This window comes from Oncorhynchus nerka, linkage group LG5, assembly GCF_034236695.1.
Source record: "Oncorhynchus nerka isolate Pitt River linkage group LG5, Oner_Uvic_2.0, whole genome shotgun sequence".
NCBI lineage: Eukaryota > Metazoa > Chordata > Actinopteri > Salmoniformes > Salmonidae > Oncorhynchus > Oncorhynchus nerka.
This window is the reverse complement of record NC_088400.1, coordinates 52,561,424-52,578,015: the sequence shown is the minus strand read 5'-3', so window position 1 is coordinate 52,578,015 and position 16,592 is coordinate 52,561,424. Positions and strand designations below refer to the sequence as shown.

At 44.6% G+C, this 16,592-nt stretch overlaps 1 protein-coding gene across 17 annotated transcripts in view; it reads left to right on the top strand.

The window, feature by feature from the left end:
- Nucleotides 1-16,592, top strand: part of LOC115129612 (muscleblind-like protein 2a) — an 83,248-nt gene that overhangs the window by 52,122 nt on the left and 14,534 nt on the right. For 3 of the 17 annotated variants that reach the window (XM_029660162.2, XM_029660163.2, XM_029660165.2), the window contains exons 3-8: nucleotides 8,330-8,497; nucleotides 8,739-8,945; nucleotides 10,194-10,442; nucleotides 14,063-14,116; nucleotides 14,594-14,753; nucleotides 16,259-16,294. In XM_029660162.2, coding sequence (XP_029516022.1) covers nucleotides 8,330-8,497; nucleotides 8,739-8,945; nucleotides 10,194-10,442; nucleotides 14,063-14,116; nucleotides 14,594-14,753; nucleotides 16,259-16,294 — 874 coding nt within the window. Of the gene's footprint in view, nucleotides 1-8,329; nucleotides 8,498-8,738; nucleotides 8,946-10,193; nucleotides 10,443-14,062; nucleotides 14,117-14,593; nucleotides 14,754-15,045; nucleotides 16,295-16,592 lie in introns of all 17 variants that reach the window. The other 14 variants (XR_010463971.1, XR_010463970.1, XM_029660164.2 and 11 more) reach the window with 9 other exon arrangements.

Sequence of the window (16,592 nt, the reverse complement as noted above, 5' to 3'; positions counted from 1 at the left end):
GTGGCCCAGCAAGAGCCCGGACTTGAACCCGATCGGACATCTCGGGAGAAACCTGAAAATGGCTGTGCAGCGACACTCCCCAGAGCTTGAGAGGAACTGCAGAGGAGAATGGGAGAAACTCCCCAAATACAGGTGTGCCAAGCTTGTAGCGTCATACCCAAGTAGACTCCAGGCTATAACCGCTGCTAAAGGTGCTAGAACAAAGTACTGAGTAAAGGGTCTGATTTACTTATGTAAATGCAAGATTTCATTTTTTTTTTAAGTAAGCAATTTTAGAAAAAGGCAGTAATGTAACAAAATGTGGAATAAGTCAAGGGGTCTGAATACTTTCCGAATGCACTGTAGATAGGCTAGCAATTGTTGTTCATTTTCTCTCTCAAAATGGCTATTTTTCTCTAGTTGCTGCTTGACGTTGGCTAGTATTTATTCTACAATTATTTTCCTCCTAGAAGGTGTCAGTGACAAATAGACCAATCTACAACTGGTACGCAAGTGTCTGAAATGGACCAAGTGCTCATGACAGTTAGGCTTAGTTGTCAGGAATATTGCCTCAGTCCTTTACCTCAGCCGGTCAACAAAGAGATTGGGAGTGTGTGTGTGTGTGTGTGTGTGTGTAATTAGATTAGAGCAGCTCAACAGGGTGGGTTTCATGTCTCAGCAGGTCACAGATGATCAGATTAACTGGAGTAGGCAGGGCTCACTGGATTACCAGCCCAGCCTACTGGGCTACAGCATAGACCTGGGAGGCAAGAGAGTTGTAAGAGCATTGAAGACACACACACAAATCCTATCTCTATGTTGACAGGCAAGCAGAACACACACGCACACAACTCTGTAACATACATGCACAAAAAAACTTGCCCTCGCTCTTCGGTCTGGACGCTCCCTCATAACTTGTCCACAACAATACAATGTTAGACAGTCCTTTTTCAACAAGCACATAAGTTAGACTTGCTTTTGGTCTTGCTTTTTATTTCTGCTGTATCTCAAGGTTCATCATTTGTATTAAGTGTCACCCTGCTATTTTCAAGCTGTGTTCTTTCAGAGAAACTGTGTGTGTGTGCTCAATGTTCCAGGCAGCACCTCACTCTGAATACACTCTCATTGATGTTACAGTCAAAGAATTAGAATGAGTTGATCTATTTCTGATTCATACACAGTACTGTCTGCCACACTTTTATACAATGCCCTCTCCCCAGATGGAGATGTGTGTTTTTGGGAGTGTGTGTGTTTTGTGTGTGGGCCCGTGGTAGAGGGACCCCTGCTGAGGAGTGTCCCTACACAGATGACACTGTCTGCGTCTGAGAGAACAGGAGGGGGGTATTATGACCTATCTTTCTCACTCACTCACTCACTCTCCCCCCCTTCCTCTTTCTCGCTCCTCTCTCCTCTGTAGTGGAAAGCCAGGAGGCTTAGGAGGCTCTTTGCCACACTCCTGGGGTAATCTCAGGCGTGTCAGCCGTAGCACCGCTCGCCCATCTCTAGGATTACGGGTGTTCAAACAAAGGCATATGTAATTACCGCTGAGACAACACTGTAATCTAGTAGGCAGCGCGTGAATGCAACGGGAGACGTGTGTGTGACAAAAAGCAAAAACAGGCCTTTGTTCCATAATTTATTTTGGTTAATGGTGGCTCTCATTTGTGTTGTCGCATAATAGCCTTATGATGAGACTCGCCAGACATGTAGGCCAATACAAAATGGGCAAGGTTTGTTACAGATATATCTACCGTTTTTTCTTCGATTTGTACTTTTGACTATTTCTATGGTGTAAGAAACTCTTAAGTTAAAGGAAACGCTAATAGGTATAGTTCATCTTCTCAAATGTCACGATTAAAAGCCATAGGATATCATTTCAGTATTTTAAAGTACAGCATTTCAATTAGTGCTTATTTCCTTTTAGAAGACCTGTGTGCATGGAGTTGAATGCCTCAACATGAGAGCCATTTGCAGCTATGGTGCCCAGTACTGCTTACGGATGTCATGGCACCTTGAGTAGTATTCATGGCTAAGGTGAACCTGTTACAGTGGGCTTGAGTGGAATAGGGCACCGGAAAGGGACACTACTACCCCTAAGGAGGATGAAGGGACCTCCTGTCTGTGTGCATCCAGCAAGGAGAACCCTTCTGCTTTCTTCCAGAGTGGTGTCAGGACCTGCTTTTTCTGGGCCTTAACGTGTTCCGTAAGTGCCCATCCTGTTGGGTTCTCATTGCACGAGGTTTCGCTTAAATGTCACACCTGACTGGGAATAAGGTTGACATGCCAGCAGCCATTCATGCCCAGAGAGAGACCGAGAGATGGAGAGCGAGACCTAGAGAGAGAAAGACGAAGAGAGGGAGAGTGACTGAGAGGAAGAGAAGAGGCCACCAGGTCAGTGGAGACACAAGCCTCTCTGATATGGTGTAAAGGGATTACAGATATTCCCTGCTTCTTGTCAGAGAAATTAGTGTCAGTTCTCACAGTGAGCGAAGTCGTCGCCGGGGAGAAGGACAAACGGATAAAGAGAAAGGACTTTGTGTTGTCAGAGTTTCTCCGGAGGTGCCGTCATCTCAGGAGTTGTGGTGGATGTCTGGAAATGCAAAGGCATGAAGAAATTATGTTTAGCGCATTAACTGTAACATACAGAGAGAAGCCTAGCCCATGGCGTTCCACTATGTCTCACCAGTGCCTCTTTTTTTTATTCCCCCCCACGACTCTTCTCCCTTGATTGAACTGGCATTAGGTCTTATTGGCCTTCTCGTCTGTCACTCTTCTCCAAAAGGCCATCGATCCTGGCTGTCGAGCTGTCAGGATGGTGATAATGCCATAATGTGGGTTTCAGCTATGCGAACCCTGTACAGTGCCTTTCTCCTGAGGGTGAATGAGTAGCTTGTGTCTGACCCTAGTCACACAAAGAGAGCGAGAACCCCACCACTTCCCTCCATAACTAAAGCCCCCTCTCATTCACCAACATAATCTCCCTCCCCGAAGTCATGTATATCTAATTTAATTGAATTTGTCACATGCCTTGTAAACAACAAGTGTAGACTAGACTAATAGTGAAATGCTTACTTACAGGTCATTATATTAAACAATACAGAATTAAATAGAAGATACAAAATGGTATAAGACATAAATAGTTACATAAGGAATAAATACACAGTGAATAATGAATAACAATAACAAGTAGCCTCCCGGGTGGAGCAGTGGTTAAGGGCGCTGTACTGTAGCGCCAGCTGTGACATCAGAGTCCCTGGGTTCGCGCCCAGGCTCTGTCGTAACCGGCCGCGACCGGGAGGTCCGTGGGGCGACGCACAATTGGCCTAGCGTCGTCCGGGTTAGGGAGGGCTTGGTCGGTAGGGATGTCCTTGTCTCATCGCGCACCAGCGACTCCTGTGGGGGGCCGGGCGCAGTGCGCGCTAACCAAGGTTGCCAGGTGCACGGTGTACATTGGTGCGGCTGGCTTCCGGGTTGGATGCGCGCTGTGTTAAGAAGCAGTATGGCTGGTTGGGTTGTGTATCGGAGGACGCATGACTTTCAACCTTCGTCTCTCGAGCCCGTACGGGAGTTGTAGCGATGAGACAAGATGGTAGCTACTGCAACAATTGGATACCACGAAATAGGGGAGAAAAAGGAGGTAAAAAACAACAAAAAACAAACAATAACAAGTAAAAATAACATGGGGAGTAGAAAATAACATGGCTATACATAGGGAGTAGAAAATAACATGGCTATACATAGGGAGTAGAAAATAACATGGCTATACATAGGGAGTAGAAAATAACATGGCTATACATAGGGAGTAGAAAATAACATGGATATATACAAGGAGTACCAGTACCGATTTATGTATGCGAGCAAGAGTTTGAATGATGGACTGAGAGGAGGGGGGTTTTGAACCCCTACCACCCACATAACGAGAGGGGCCGCCATGCCACCCAGCCTTCCCTGAATTAGGGTCTAGCTTTACTTTTGATTTTTTTTTTTGCACCTCTGTCGGCTCAAGGGATGGTGAACCTCGGGCGAGGCAGAATAGAGCTCCATTGAAAGGAAAATGCAAATGGCCAGCGGAGGCCTCAACTGAATCGCCGTTCTGCGGCCCTCTGTGCTGTGCCACCCACAGACACGCAGTCATCACTGTCTCGATTCAGTGCACAGCTGATTGAGAGGGTGGGGGGGTCGGAGGTATTTTTTCTTTCTAGGCAGGGGGGGCCATGCCAGTACAGCAGCAGTCAGCCACAGTGTTGCCTTAAGGATATATGTTTTTCCCTCCTCACCAAGGCCTCTTCGAGGGCAGCTGTGTCGTTCTGGTTTTGGTAATGTAGCACAATGCTATAGCTACAGCAGGCATCATACAGTGTTCTCGTAGTCTTGCTTGCCCCAAACTCACAGCAGCTGTGGGAAGAGACTAACTAGGCTAGTTTATTATTGAGATTCTTGAGGGAAACAACTTTGGCTCCATTTGACTACCCCAATATGACAAGGGACAAGTGCTACCATGATTGAATGACTTGTCATGATTCGATCACAACATGCATGTGAAACCCCCAATTTCTCGGTGTTAAAGACTTTGGATTCACATGGGCAATTAATCGGTGTAATTAGCCTCCAAGGGGACGGGCCTAAATGGGTTAAGTGAGCATAATCCTAATCTGTTCATGAAATTACAGACGTTCATCTGTGTCCCCCTGGGACTAATCTAATGTACATGGGCTGTTCATAGAAACTCAGTTGGTTAGGGAAGGGTGACCCCCAACTGGGTAGAAAAAGGAAGGTTTAGTCTCCCTAGAGCCATCATTTTAAAAGTGGGTGGCAAGAAAGCTCGGTCCTGTGGTTAAATATGTAAAAAAGGGGCCAGCAATTATTAGTATTATACTCCCGGCCTCGTTGTCATCGCTTTTCAAACCCCGAAGAGATAATTATCTTCTTAACCCTATTATATTATTAGGCCTAGTATCACAAGTTAGCTAGATGCATAGATCCTTGACTTTGTGCTGAAATTTTGAGACAGACCCAGCTATCAGAAGGGATCCACTGTGTCATTACAGCTGAACGATGTAGCGTCTGAAATGGGCTTGTTTAACGGGGTAATCATAAATGCGTGCTCCGATGCGATGGTGAGGATGAATAAATTCTTGCTCCGTCAGTGTGGGTGGTTAAGACAACGGGCCTCTCACTATCCCCCGCTGGGCAAGATAACATCTGACTCGAGCTCTAATGACAGCCTCTCGCTCAGTTTTTCATCATCTGAGACAGGCAGCTTTTTAGCACTGTCATTGTTACACGAGGAACGCTCCGGGGCGCTCGCCGGCAGCTCTGCTCAGAGAGCGGAGCCAGCCAGAAACGCTCCTCTAGTTGTCTCTTATCTGCAGAGTCAGTGGCACGACTCCCTCTGAACAGACCGACCCTGCTTGCGTCATCTCACGTGTACTTACTGCATAAGTGTTCTAGCCAGCATCGCTGTGACTTAGAGAGCCAGTGGGCTGTAAGTTAATTAGTACCTGAGTGAAAAGGACCCTGTGATTATCATTTAATAATGCTTGTTAAAATGTATACCGCTCCGTCAATGCTAATAAGCAGAAGTAATGTGGAGGGAGAGCATATTGACCGCTGTGCCACACACTTATGAATAATAACCCCCTCCTTTCTAATGTGTCAAATGAAACACTCTCCCAAAGTGTTTTTAAGGCTGCTTAACTCCTCCCTCAAATGGTGAGTAACGATGCTCTAAACTGGCACCGAATGCATTGAATCAATCACGACATTGGCAGCAAAATGTCACAAAGAAAGCATTGTTGTCATGTGGCTTGTTTCTAAGCAAGCAACCCAGGATTTTCTGAGTTTTTCCCTGACCACAGAAAATAGGCTATAACTAGGTTCTGGGGTTTGGTCAAGGTGGTCACGGCCCTACTCATGTGTGTGATTGTCAGGGGTCACAGCACTCTCTAATGCCCTTCAAGCCATCCTCACAGTCACAGGGAAGGCATCCAAAGCTCAGCCTCAGCAGCACCGCATCCCCCATCACTCTTCCCCTCCCAGCAGTCGCCATGGAGTCTGTCTGCCTAGAGCGGCGTCAGTGAGAGAGGCTCTGATTGGTTTTGACACCTCTCAGGCACTTGGCTGCGAGGCACAGCGATAACATTATTCTTTGGCTGGGGATGGAGTGGAGAGGAGGAGGAGGGATATCCTGCGCCAGTGGAGAAACTGAGGAGTACAGTGCAGCACTGGCACGAACCATCTGTAGAAACTGAAACGAGCGTAGAGTGCAGCCCTGTGGCACCCCACCCGACGGGTGACTTGACTTCCCCCACACTAAACCAAGACCTCTGTGCCCCTCCACTAGGGAAAATTATGTTCATATCCTGAAATATTAGTTATTTGAAGGATAGGCCTGATGTAAAAGGAACACAATCATGTTTTATCCACCGACGCAAAAAAATAACTCCGTCATCTATCATCATGGGATTAATGCAATCAGTGTTTGTTTTGAACAGTGTAGCCTGCTTTGCCCCAGACTTGTCTTAGAGATGATTGAATGATGGGTTTAGCACTTATAATCATATTATATCTAGCTATAGCTAGTTTCATACATAAATAAGGCATACCTTCACACATACAGCTTTGTTGGGCTCAGTTCGGCCCTAGGTTGGCCTTCTATGTCCAACTTTATGTCCCAGTGTGAATGCCTGCTCTCAGTTTGATGCTCTCACTGGTGCTTTTTTATCACAGTGGGGTAAAAAACAAGCACTTTTCATCAGGTTTCTAATTTTGCCTCGGGAAGACAACATCCGGCTGACCAGCGTGATTACACGTTATTTGTTCTGCGGACTCCCCGGGGTCAAATAACCCCTCATTGAATAAAGGTCCGCTCATGTTTGTGACCAGAACAATAATCTGGATGTTGAAACGGGGGAACCATAAATAAAGCGTGGTTCAGATTTACAACCACCCTTATAGGGTTGACATGTGATGTCAAGAAAAATATTCGGTCATCAAGAATGCGGTCCACTTCATCTTCTCTGACATGTTGCCTTGGCTAAAAGCAGAGGCGTCGTGTACCCATTATTTGGTACTTAATTTTTCAAACATCTGAAACGGCTTTTTCCCCCTGCAATCTAGAGCGATAATCATTATGCAACCTTGCCAGCAGACATGCCAGCTAAGATAGTTAGAAAATCTACTCTGACTTGATTTATAGCTATAGTTATGAAGTTGGGAGATAGGTTCCCAATCTAGCTAGCTAAAGCCAACTTCATAAAACTGCTTTGTGGCTAGTGTTGCAGAGACACAACAAAACATTTGTTTGATTTGCGATGGAATGACTAGACAAATGCTGTGTGTGTCACTCTACTCCCTATCTCCTCCTCCATTGAGTATTTAGTGTCTTGCCTAGGCATCCCTTTGCTCTGTGCACCTTGGAAGGAACCACTTACTAGGGAAAATGGGGTGTGGGGGGGTACTCTTTGCCTGGTCCAGTCAGTGGGCACCTTCCTCAAAATACCACTGATAGTATCATAATTATTTCAAAAAATATCTGTGGGCTTAAATTGTCATTTAACGTCTGAGAATGTTAAAACAGGACAAATCTGAGGGAGCACGTGCCTTTGCCCCGTATGGACATGACACCACTGGCAACACAGATCCCTTCAGCCTTCATTTAGGGAATGTTTAGTGGCCCAATCCAAAATAATCACAAGCAAAGCACGTCTAAGGTCATCATTAGGCTCATCCTAACATTTACTGCACACCATACAATATTGTTAGCATACTGCAGTAGTAACCGCAGTGGAACTATTTTGGGGGTCAGAGCCAGCTGGGCAGTGTGCGCATGGAGAGCGGCTGGCTGTATGCTTGTTTGTCAGTGGACTGTTAGGGAGGTTGTCCTATTTCAGCATAGACCTGTGACTGGGGCGTTGATGCTCAGGTAATTGGGTCACTGCTCTTACCTTACTGCATGGTGGTGTTGAGGTGAGGCAATTCAACAGCAGGAGATGGATACCGGATGCTTCAGATTTATACATCTGGTGAAGCATCTGGCGCCTTGTTCTATCTTTGGCGTCATTATCTTGCTAACACACGTTGAAGCCAAAGCCACACATTGTAAGGTGTTAAATATCCTTTATTGAAGCAGCTAGCCATCAAGCGCAAACCTCTGAGCTTGCTACCCCGGGCTGCTGAGGCCAATACGCCCAACTCCTCGTCATTTGATATTAGGATCCCCAATAGCCGCTGCAAAAGCATCAGCTGTGAATATCAATATGCCCCTCAGTATTCAATGTATTGAAGAATGTCTGCATATGCCTCACCTCTGACCATATGACCATATTTTTTTAATTGTATTTTTTCTCAGGGCCGATGTACGCGGGAGAACTGCAAATACCTCCACCCCCCGGCCCACCTGAAGACCCAGCTGGAGATCAACGGCCGCAACAACCTCATACAACAGAAGACTGCAGCAGCCATGTTGGCTCAACAGATGCCTTTCATGTTCCCTGGCACGACCATGCAGCCTACCATGGTGAGTAACGGACTACGAGGCATTACTACCCCTGATGTGTACAATTGCTTATTTCTCTCCCCTCTTTTCTCTCTCTTCTTACTCTATAACTTTTGGGGTCTCTCCCTTTCTCTTCCTCCATCCAACCTCTTCTCTCTCTGCCTTTCTCTCCTCCTGCTGTCTCTCTCTCTCTCACCTCTAACATTTCTGTCCCTCTCGGTCTCCCATCTTCCCCCCCATCTCACCCCCTATTTTTCGGTAGCAGTCGTTTCCTATTAGCCAGGGGCTGGGCTCCAGCCCGGGGCTGAGCTACGCTCCCTACCTGACCCACATGACCCACAGCATGGGCATGATGCCCACCGAGATGCTCCAGCCCAGCACCCAGAGTATCATCGTCCCCGGCAGCCCTCCCTGTTCCATGCAGAGCTCCTCCTCCAACCAGAAGCTTCTACGCACGGACAAGCTGGAGGTACACCACCACCACCAACCAATAACAATACCAGAAGTCATAGTATATCGAAGTATATTAGCAGTTAGGAGACATCACAAAATAACCAAGTACAATACCAGGAGTTAGGAGAGCCGGCCTCTGGGAAGTCACGATACGAGGAATCAAGAGTTTGCCCTTTGAGCGGGTTGGGAAAGCCTCTCCATAATTACCTTACGACACCATCCTTACCCACCTAGGTTGAGGTGGAAGTTACCCCTTATCACAGATCTTATTTTCCCTAGTCCTAACCATCAGAGATATGAAACTTATATTTTACATACTCTCTTTCCACACACCTTTACTTTAAAATAATAGATCACTTTAAGAACTTGAGCGCTGGCCAACAGAATTCTATACCTCACCGTTGATTAACGGGGCGGCAGGTATCCTAGTGGTTAGAGTGTTGGACCAGTAACCAAAAGGTTGGTGGATCGAATCCCCGAGCTGGCACGGTCAACCTGTCGTTCTGCCCCTGAACAAGGCCACTGTTCCTAGGCCGTCATTGTAAATAATAATTTGTTCTTAAACTGACTAGTTAAATAAAAATATATATATTTTAAAAATCTACTTAAAATGGATGAGATTATTTCAATGGGGGGTTTGTTTATACCACAACAAAGCACCAAGGCAATTGTGAGTTAATGAAAACAAAGAATAGCCTTGGAAGGATGGCAAGCACAGACAGACCTGGGAGTGTAGGTGTATTGTGTGTTTTCCTCAAAGTACTGTCACTTAGCAACAGAGCGATGTGGTTGCTAATGAGAGGCCATGTTCCACTGAGGAATGGGGATACTCCCACACTAAGTGAGACTGTTTACCGCCTTCTGCATGTTTGTGTGTGTTCTCTCCATGCTTTGTGTGTCTTTGCGTGTGTGTGTGTTTGCGTGCTCGTGCGTGCTCTCCCCACACTTAGTGAGTGTGCGGTGTTATGTTTTACATCCCAGGCTGTGAGTGAAGCCCCCTCTGATTGACTACGCCCAGGCTTTGAATAGATTAACATCTTAGTCTGTCCATTATTCAGTCTATAGTTATAAACATAATGATAAGTTGTTGATATGTTATTGGTATGTGTATTATATTGTATGATATATTAAGCTAATATTTGTGTCTGTCTGTCACTGTGCATGTCTGTCCATTTGTGTGTGTGTGTGTGATTATGCGTGTGTCTGTCCATGTATGTACGTGTGCATGTCTGTTTGTCCGTATGCACCCCACCCTCCTTCCCAGGTGTGCCGGGAGTTCCAGCGGGGCAACTGCGCGCGTGGCGAGACGGACTGCCGCTTCGCTCACCCCAGCGACAGCCCTATGATTGACACTAGCGATAACACGGTGACCGTGTGCATGGACTACATCAAGTCACGCTGCTCCCGGGAGAAGTGCAAGTACTTCCACCCGCCGGCCCACCTGCAGGCCAAGATCAAGGCTGCGCAGCATCAGGCCAACCAGACGGCCGTGGCCGCGCAAGCTGCTGCCATGGTGAGACCCTCCGCCACCCTCACAGCCTGTAGAGTAGTGAGCACAGCACACGCACTAAAGTAGGTTTCAAAAATCTGCTAACTTTTCCAAATTCCCTGGTTTTCCAGAAACCCTGGTTGAAATATTCCTGAAGTCAGGAGGGAATCCTTGAACTGTAATTTCTGGAAAACCTTGGACTTTTGGGAAAGTTACAAGACTTTTGTAGCCCCAGCAATGTCAGACAGCATACCTGACAAAGGGCCAGATCAAAAAAGATAATTTCTAATGTTTATAATATGTAATCAACTATAGACAACTAGTTTGGAAAAGTACACACACTAGAATCTTTAAAAATTCTACTTTACACATCTAGAAAAGAACACAAGTATATAAAATGTGGAGCACTGCTTTATTTTTCCATACAGTTGATATACCACCTTCCTAGAATACTATTATGGACGCTTCTATACAATTCACGTAAATGTGACCACTCAACCCACACTACTTATCAGGCTTTAGAGAAGGTAAAGCAAATGTATATCACGACCACAACAGTCTATGGTTGCGTCCCAAATGGTTTCTATTCCCTATATCGTGCACTACTTTTTACCAGAGCCCTCTGTTCAAAAGTAGTGGACTATATAGGGAATAGAGTGCCGTTTGGGACGCAGTCTATTAGCTTCAGGCTAGGAGCTCTTTTATTCGCCCTTGATCATACAAACAAAGACAATGCCAGCCCTCCTCTCAATGATAAGTGTAGCTCTCTGTAGATCAGTACAAATTGAATCAAGAGAGATGGGTGAGAATGCGAGGCCAAACTGACATTAGGGCTCTGGTTGGTCATTGATCCACTCCATCATTATTGGACCCTCCCCCTTCAGAGAGGCAGGCAGGCAGAGAGGCAGGCAGGTTTTGGTAATAGGACTTTCACTTGGCTGTGACCCTCCCTCCCCCTCTCTATACTCTGTGTCAACATTGGTCCGAGTCAGTGGCTGTTGAATGAGTAGACTTGGCTCTGTCTTGCCCGCTGCCACTCACACTGCCGTCACTGCTCTCGCGCTGCTGTCTGATTCCATGGCATCGTCCAGCATGCTTTTCGTCTCATCAGCTTGCTCCTCCATCGCTGCTTGCTCTCTAAAACCCCAACCGCACGCACCTCCACTGATACAGGGTGAAAAGATGACTCGAGCACAGTTAGGGTTTAAAAGAAAAGGGACACAAACAATAGGAAAACACACGTCATCCAGTGCAGAAGACATGATTATGAGTTAATGACAACTCGCGCTTTGTTTCCTTAAGCTGGTGTGACCTTAGATAAGATATTGGGGCGACGGGGCTTATGGTTTACCGGAGGACAAAGAGCTTTTTAGTCAGCTCTATGGGAGCATTTCCCCACTGCAATCCTCTGAATAAATGTATCATGTACTATACAGCCATTACAATGTATTGGCACAAGGTACAGTAAGTTAGATACTGTGTTAGTTTTTTATAAAAGAGAACTTGCGTATATTTTATTATTTTTAGGATATTAGCAGGATTTTAAAAAACTAGATCCCTCCCGAAGGGGGAAGCGTATGGTTCCGGAAGCGAGAGGGTTAACCACTCGACCAGACTCTTGTCCTAAGTTAGATACAGTTACGGGCACTGAAAAGTTGTACCATAGTACAGTTTTTTTTGTGACAAACTATCAAAGGGAGACCAAGTGCCATGTTGCTCATGCATTGTGTAACTTTTTAGTGCCCACAACTGTACCAACAATACATGTATCATGAGCTTACAAAGAACAAAGATTTGTTCATCTGGAAATATACCCCAGACAGAACCAAGTTTATAGTACATAAGATTATAAACAACAGGTGGAGGTTAGATCCTGCTATGTGTTGAGTTGTAGACTATACAGTTACACTGAGGTGTCATTTGATTTAATTTAGCTCCATTTCTGCCTTCCATAGCCTGTTGTGTCGCAAGTTGAATGCTGTCATATTTCCCTCCCCTCTGTTTGCTTCCATTAACATAACATTTCAGTCTAAATCTAACACTGAATCTGAGGTGTATTCATTTGGAATGATCGGAAACACTTTATAAAATATCTATCTTTATAAAAAGGTACATTAATGTAAAGTGTTACCGAATAATCTTAGTATTATCCTACACATAAAGCAAAGGCTTGTGCATGGCCTAGTAATCATAAGTGCCTTGGTTGTCCCATCGATGTTTCCTTTGTGCAATGTCATCGATTGGTTTCATTCAGAAGCCTTGCTAAAAAAACATCCGTTTTCTCTTCTTCAAATGTTATTGCATTGAGCAAATATATATATATATTTTTTTACTGTATAATCAAAGAGGAATGTAGAATAAACAGTGCTCCACATTTTGTGCTGACTTTCCTAATAACAAATATTGTTACAAAGTTGCCCATTAACCACACACTAACAAGTTACACATTTGGGTTCACTCATTTATTAGTGTAGTTATGTAAAGAAAAATAATAGTTTTGCTTTTAACACCTAAATCAGATGTTATTTTACCCCGTGACTGAAATGGATGTGACCGACCGGCTGCCAAAACATTGTCCATTCTACCATTGTCTGCCATAGGGCATCTTCTATCAAACCATTGGTCATAATGGTCTCTAAAATGTGCTTTGGTTCCAAATTGCACTGCTTTTATTGTAAAAGCTAAAAATTCCAATCAACAAGACATTGTCCAATCAACAATACTTTATTCAACAATGATTCTCCATTGTACATTGATCCCTGGTAGCCCATTCCCTTAGCCCCTTGTTTTTTTGTTTTCTCATATCTAAAAGAACTGGATAGGTTTATGCGATGGTGATGGTTCCATCCCAGCCCTCTAATATGTTTCCTATTGCTTTCACCTATCCAGTCCTTTCAGCTCTATGAACACAATAGTAAGGGCTAGAGCAAAGACTAGGGTTTTTCGGTGAGAAATGGTTGTTGCACTCACATCCTATTCTGTCATGGTGGCCAGTCACACCAAAGCACCAAAAACAGAGCCAACAATATTCCATACAGCAGATCGTGTACAAGAGTGTTTACAGAAGAGGCCGAATCCTACCGTTTTTAGATCTGTGTACATAACTCAAACTTTCACGTAAATCACGATTTCAAATGGAGATTTATGAACATTGTTGAGTTATGCGCACAGATCTCAAGTTAGGATTTGGCCCAACTGAATGTCAATTGTTTATCAATAATACCCCAACATATGTTGATACATAGATTGATTAGATAACTGATTTACTTGTAAAGACGTAACTAGCTTTACAGAACTAATAACTGCAATCCAAATAGTTTGTTTACTTCATAAGTGCATTTGAAAATCTTTGTATTTATTTAACTTTTTAACCAAAGGTATAGTAGATGCTTTTTTTGCTTTACAGAACTTTAGTGATATGTTTCTTTAAACAAACAGCAAACTATTTTTTGTTTATGTGCATGACTATTGTTTTGTATGTGGTATACTGCATTCAGATTATTTTGTTTTGTTTTTCCTTCTCACCTATCCACAATGCAATGCTGTCCCCCATGACGCACCTCTGCTTGCTGTTACCTGTATGTTAATACGCTTGACTCCCATTGGCCCACTGCCATCATGTGCTCGCTGCCTGCTATTTAAAGACTCAGTCGACTGCCAAAGCAATGAAGCGACCCCTCGAGGCAACTGTAGAACTGGTACTTTGACCTTTCACCTTTTGCTTTGCATGTAGCTTCTTTAATGTACTGTAGCAACTCACAATAATTTTAATTTGGCTTTTTGCTGTTTTAAATGTCCAAGTATTTTTTATTATGCAATGAATATCCACCAATATGATTCTTGTAGTTATTATTTTAGTATGCTTTACATTGATTGATCGTATAACAACAATGAGAATGTTAATTCCCAAGTATCAATTTGTTTGTTACTGTAAATCATTGTTTTATAATTGCCTTGCTAGATATCGTGTGTAGTTCCGTTATTGTCCCCATGTGGTTATTTAAACCCAAGTTGCCATTGTGACTTCTCTGTTGTAACTTTGTGCTGTTTTGTAGCTAGTAGCCACAAAAGACCCAGAGAAGCAGTGTGATAGTATAGAGAATAGTCATATGAATGTAGTCATTTTTGAGCCTCCGCCTCGTTGTATCTAACGTCTCCTCGTCCCTCCCGTACAGGCTTTCCCCCACGGCTGCCTGCAGCCCCTACCAAAGAGACAAGCACTTGAGAAGAGCAACGGGGCCAGCTCGCTCTTTCACCCCAGTATGTTGCACTACCAGCAGGCCTTGGCCAACGCACAGCTGCAGCAGCAGACGGCTTTCTGTGGCTTTCCCACAGGTAGGGAGTACACCTGCCCACAACACATGCACATGTACCTGCACACAGACGCATGTAGGCACACACACACACACCCCTATACACATGTATGTACACAGATACACACCCATGTAGCATGTAGACACAAGCTGGATAGAGCTTCCCTAACTTTCCGTTTCCCCATAAAAGCATCAAAGGGCAAAGTTCAAGTATATAACCCTTAAAAGGTTTCACCAGGTGAGCTTGTGAAGAAATGGGATATTCCCCATATTTTCTCCAAAAGTTTGAGGCCAGTCTCTCTTTAAACCAACAGTGTGATCAACCGCTTTTCCTCAAGTTGTTATGGGCCCTGTTCAAAGATTGCAATTGGCTCGCAAAACTACCTCTAACTTCCTTCATACTGGACGCAGAGACATACAAATGGTATCCATGAGTTCATCTCACTCTGGAGAAGTAAATAAAGGTATTCATTGCCAAAATCCCGAACTATCCCTTTAAGCCTCTTGTGGATGAGACTACCTTCCTCTAACCCCCTATCCCTCCCTACCTACTCCTTTCTTTAGTGTTATCATCCTCCATGGCCTTTACACCCTTCCTCTCCTTTCCCAGTGTAGGAAGCATGTTCAGAATGCTGTGTACACACCACACATGGGTTCAATTAATAACGATTTCTCTTGGAATATTCTAGCTGTGCTTTATTGAACCAAAAGTGCAAACGCTGCCCATCTGGCACTCCAGGTCCAACGCATAAAGTAATTTGAAAGAAGACATACTATTTGAACCCAGGTCTGATTCGTTCTCACTGCATGGTTCAAGCATCCAGCCCCTAACCTTCTCTAGCCTGATCCCAGAAATGTGTGTGCTGTCTTGCCAGCTCCTATTGCCATTGTCACACCATGTGTCTGCTGTGACAGAGACCATAGGAGTTGGCAAGATGGCACACACATATGAGGCTAATAAACCTCTGACACTTAAAAAGTTTCATTTGTAGTATGTGTGATCTTACCTTCCCACCCCCCCAGAACATATTTTTTTCATGATTTATTTACAGACCAGACTTTTTTTTGTGTTTTTTTGTTGTTGTTGAATTGAACCTTTATTTAACTAGGTAAGTCAGTTAAGAACAAATTCTTATTTGCAATGACGGCCTACCCCGGCCAAACAAGGACGACGCTGGGCCAATTGTGCACCGCCCTATGGGACTCCCAATCACGGCCAGATGTGTGGCATAATGTATGGCACAAGACTACAAATGGAGTCAAACTGCACAGTGCAGTCATACCAATTGCAGGCTTGTGAAATTTGTTTAAAGGCATGTTGTTTATATAGCTAGCTACCAAAATCTCTAGCCTGGTCCCAGATCTGTTTGTGCTCGCTTGCCGACTCCTATGGTCAATGGCATGCCATACCGTACAAACCAATTTGGAACCAGGCTACAACCAAAATCTCTGTCTCCTCTTTAACATGTTTTTCTCCTCCCCTTATTTAACCCTCTGTTCACTCTCTTCCACTGCATGATCACACAGGGTCAGTCTTGTGCATGACTCCAGCTAGCAGCCTTGGTAGGTTCCTTCCTTTCCCTTTTTCATTCTCACTATGCTTTTAAAGGAATAGGGTGAAGTTGCCCCTAGACTCTGATCTTGGGTCCCCACTAATGTTTAAGGTTAGGATTGGGGGAGGAGAAGCTGATCCTAGATCTGTACCTAGGGGAAACTTCACCATGGAGCCTCTTTAAATTGGGGGGAGAGCGGGAACAGGCCGGGAGATGTAAGCGATTACAGGTGACACAAAGTTCATGGATGTTGTGACACAGTGAGAGGCACGGTTGTAGAACATTGGGCTAGAGTGCATGATTGTTTT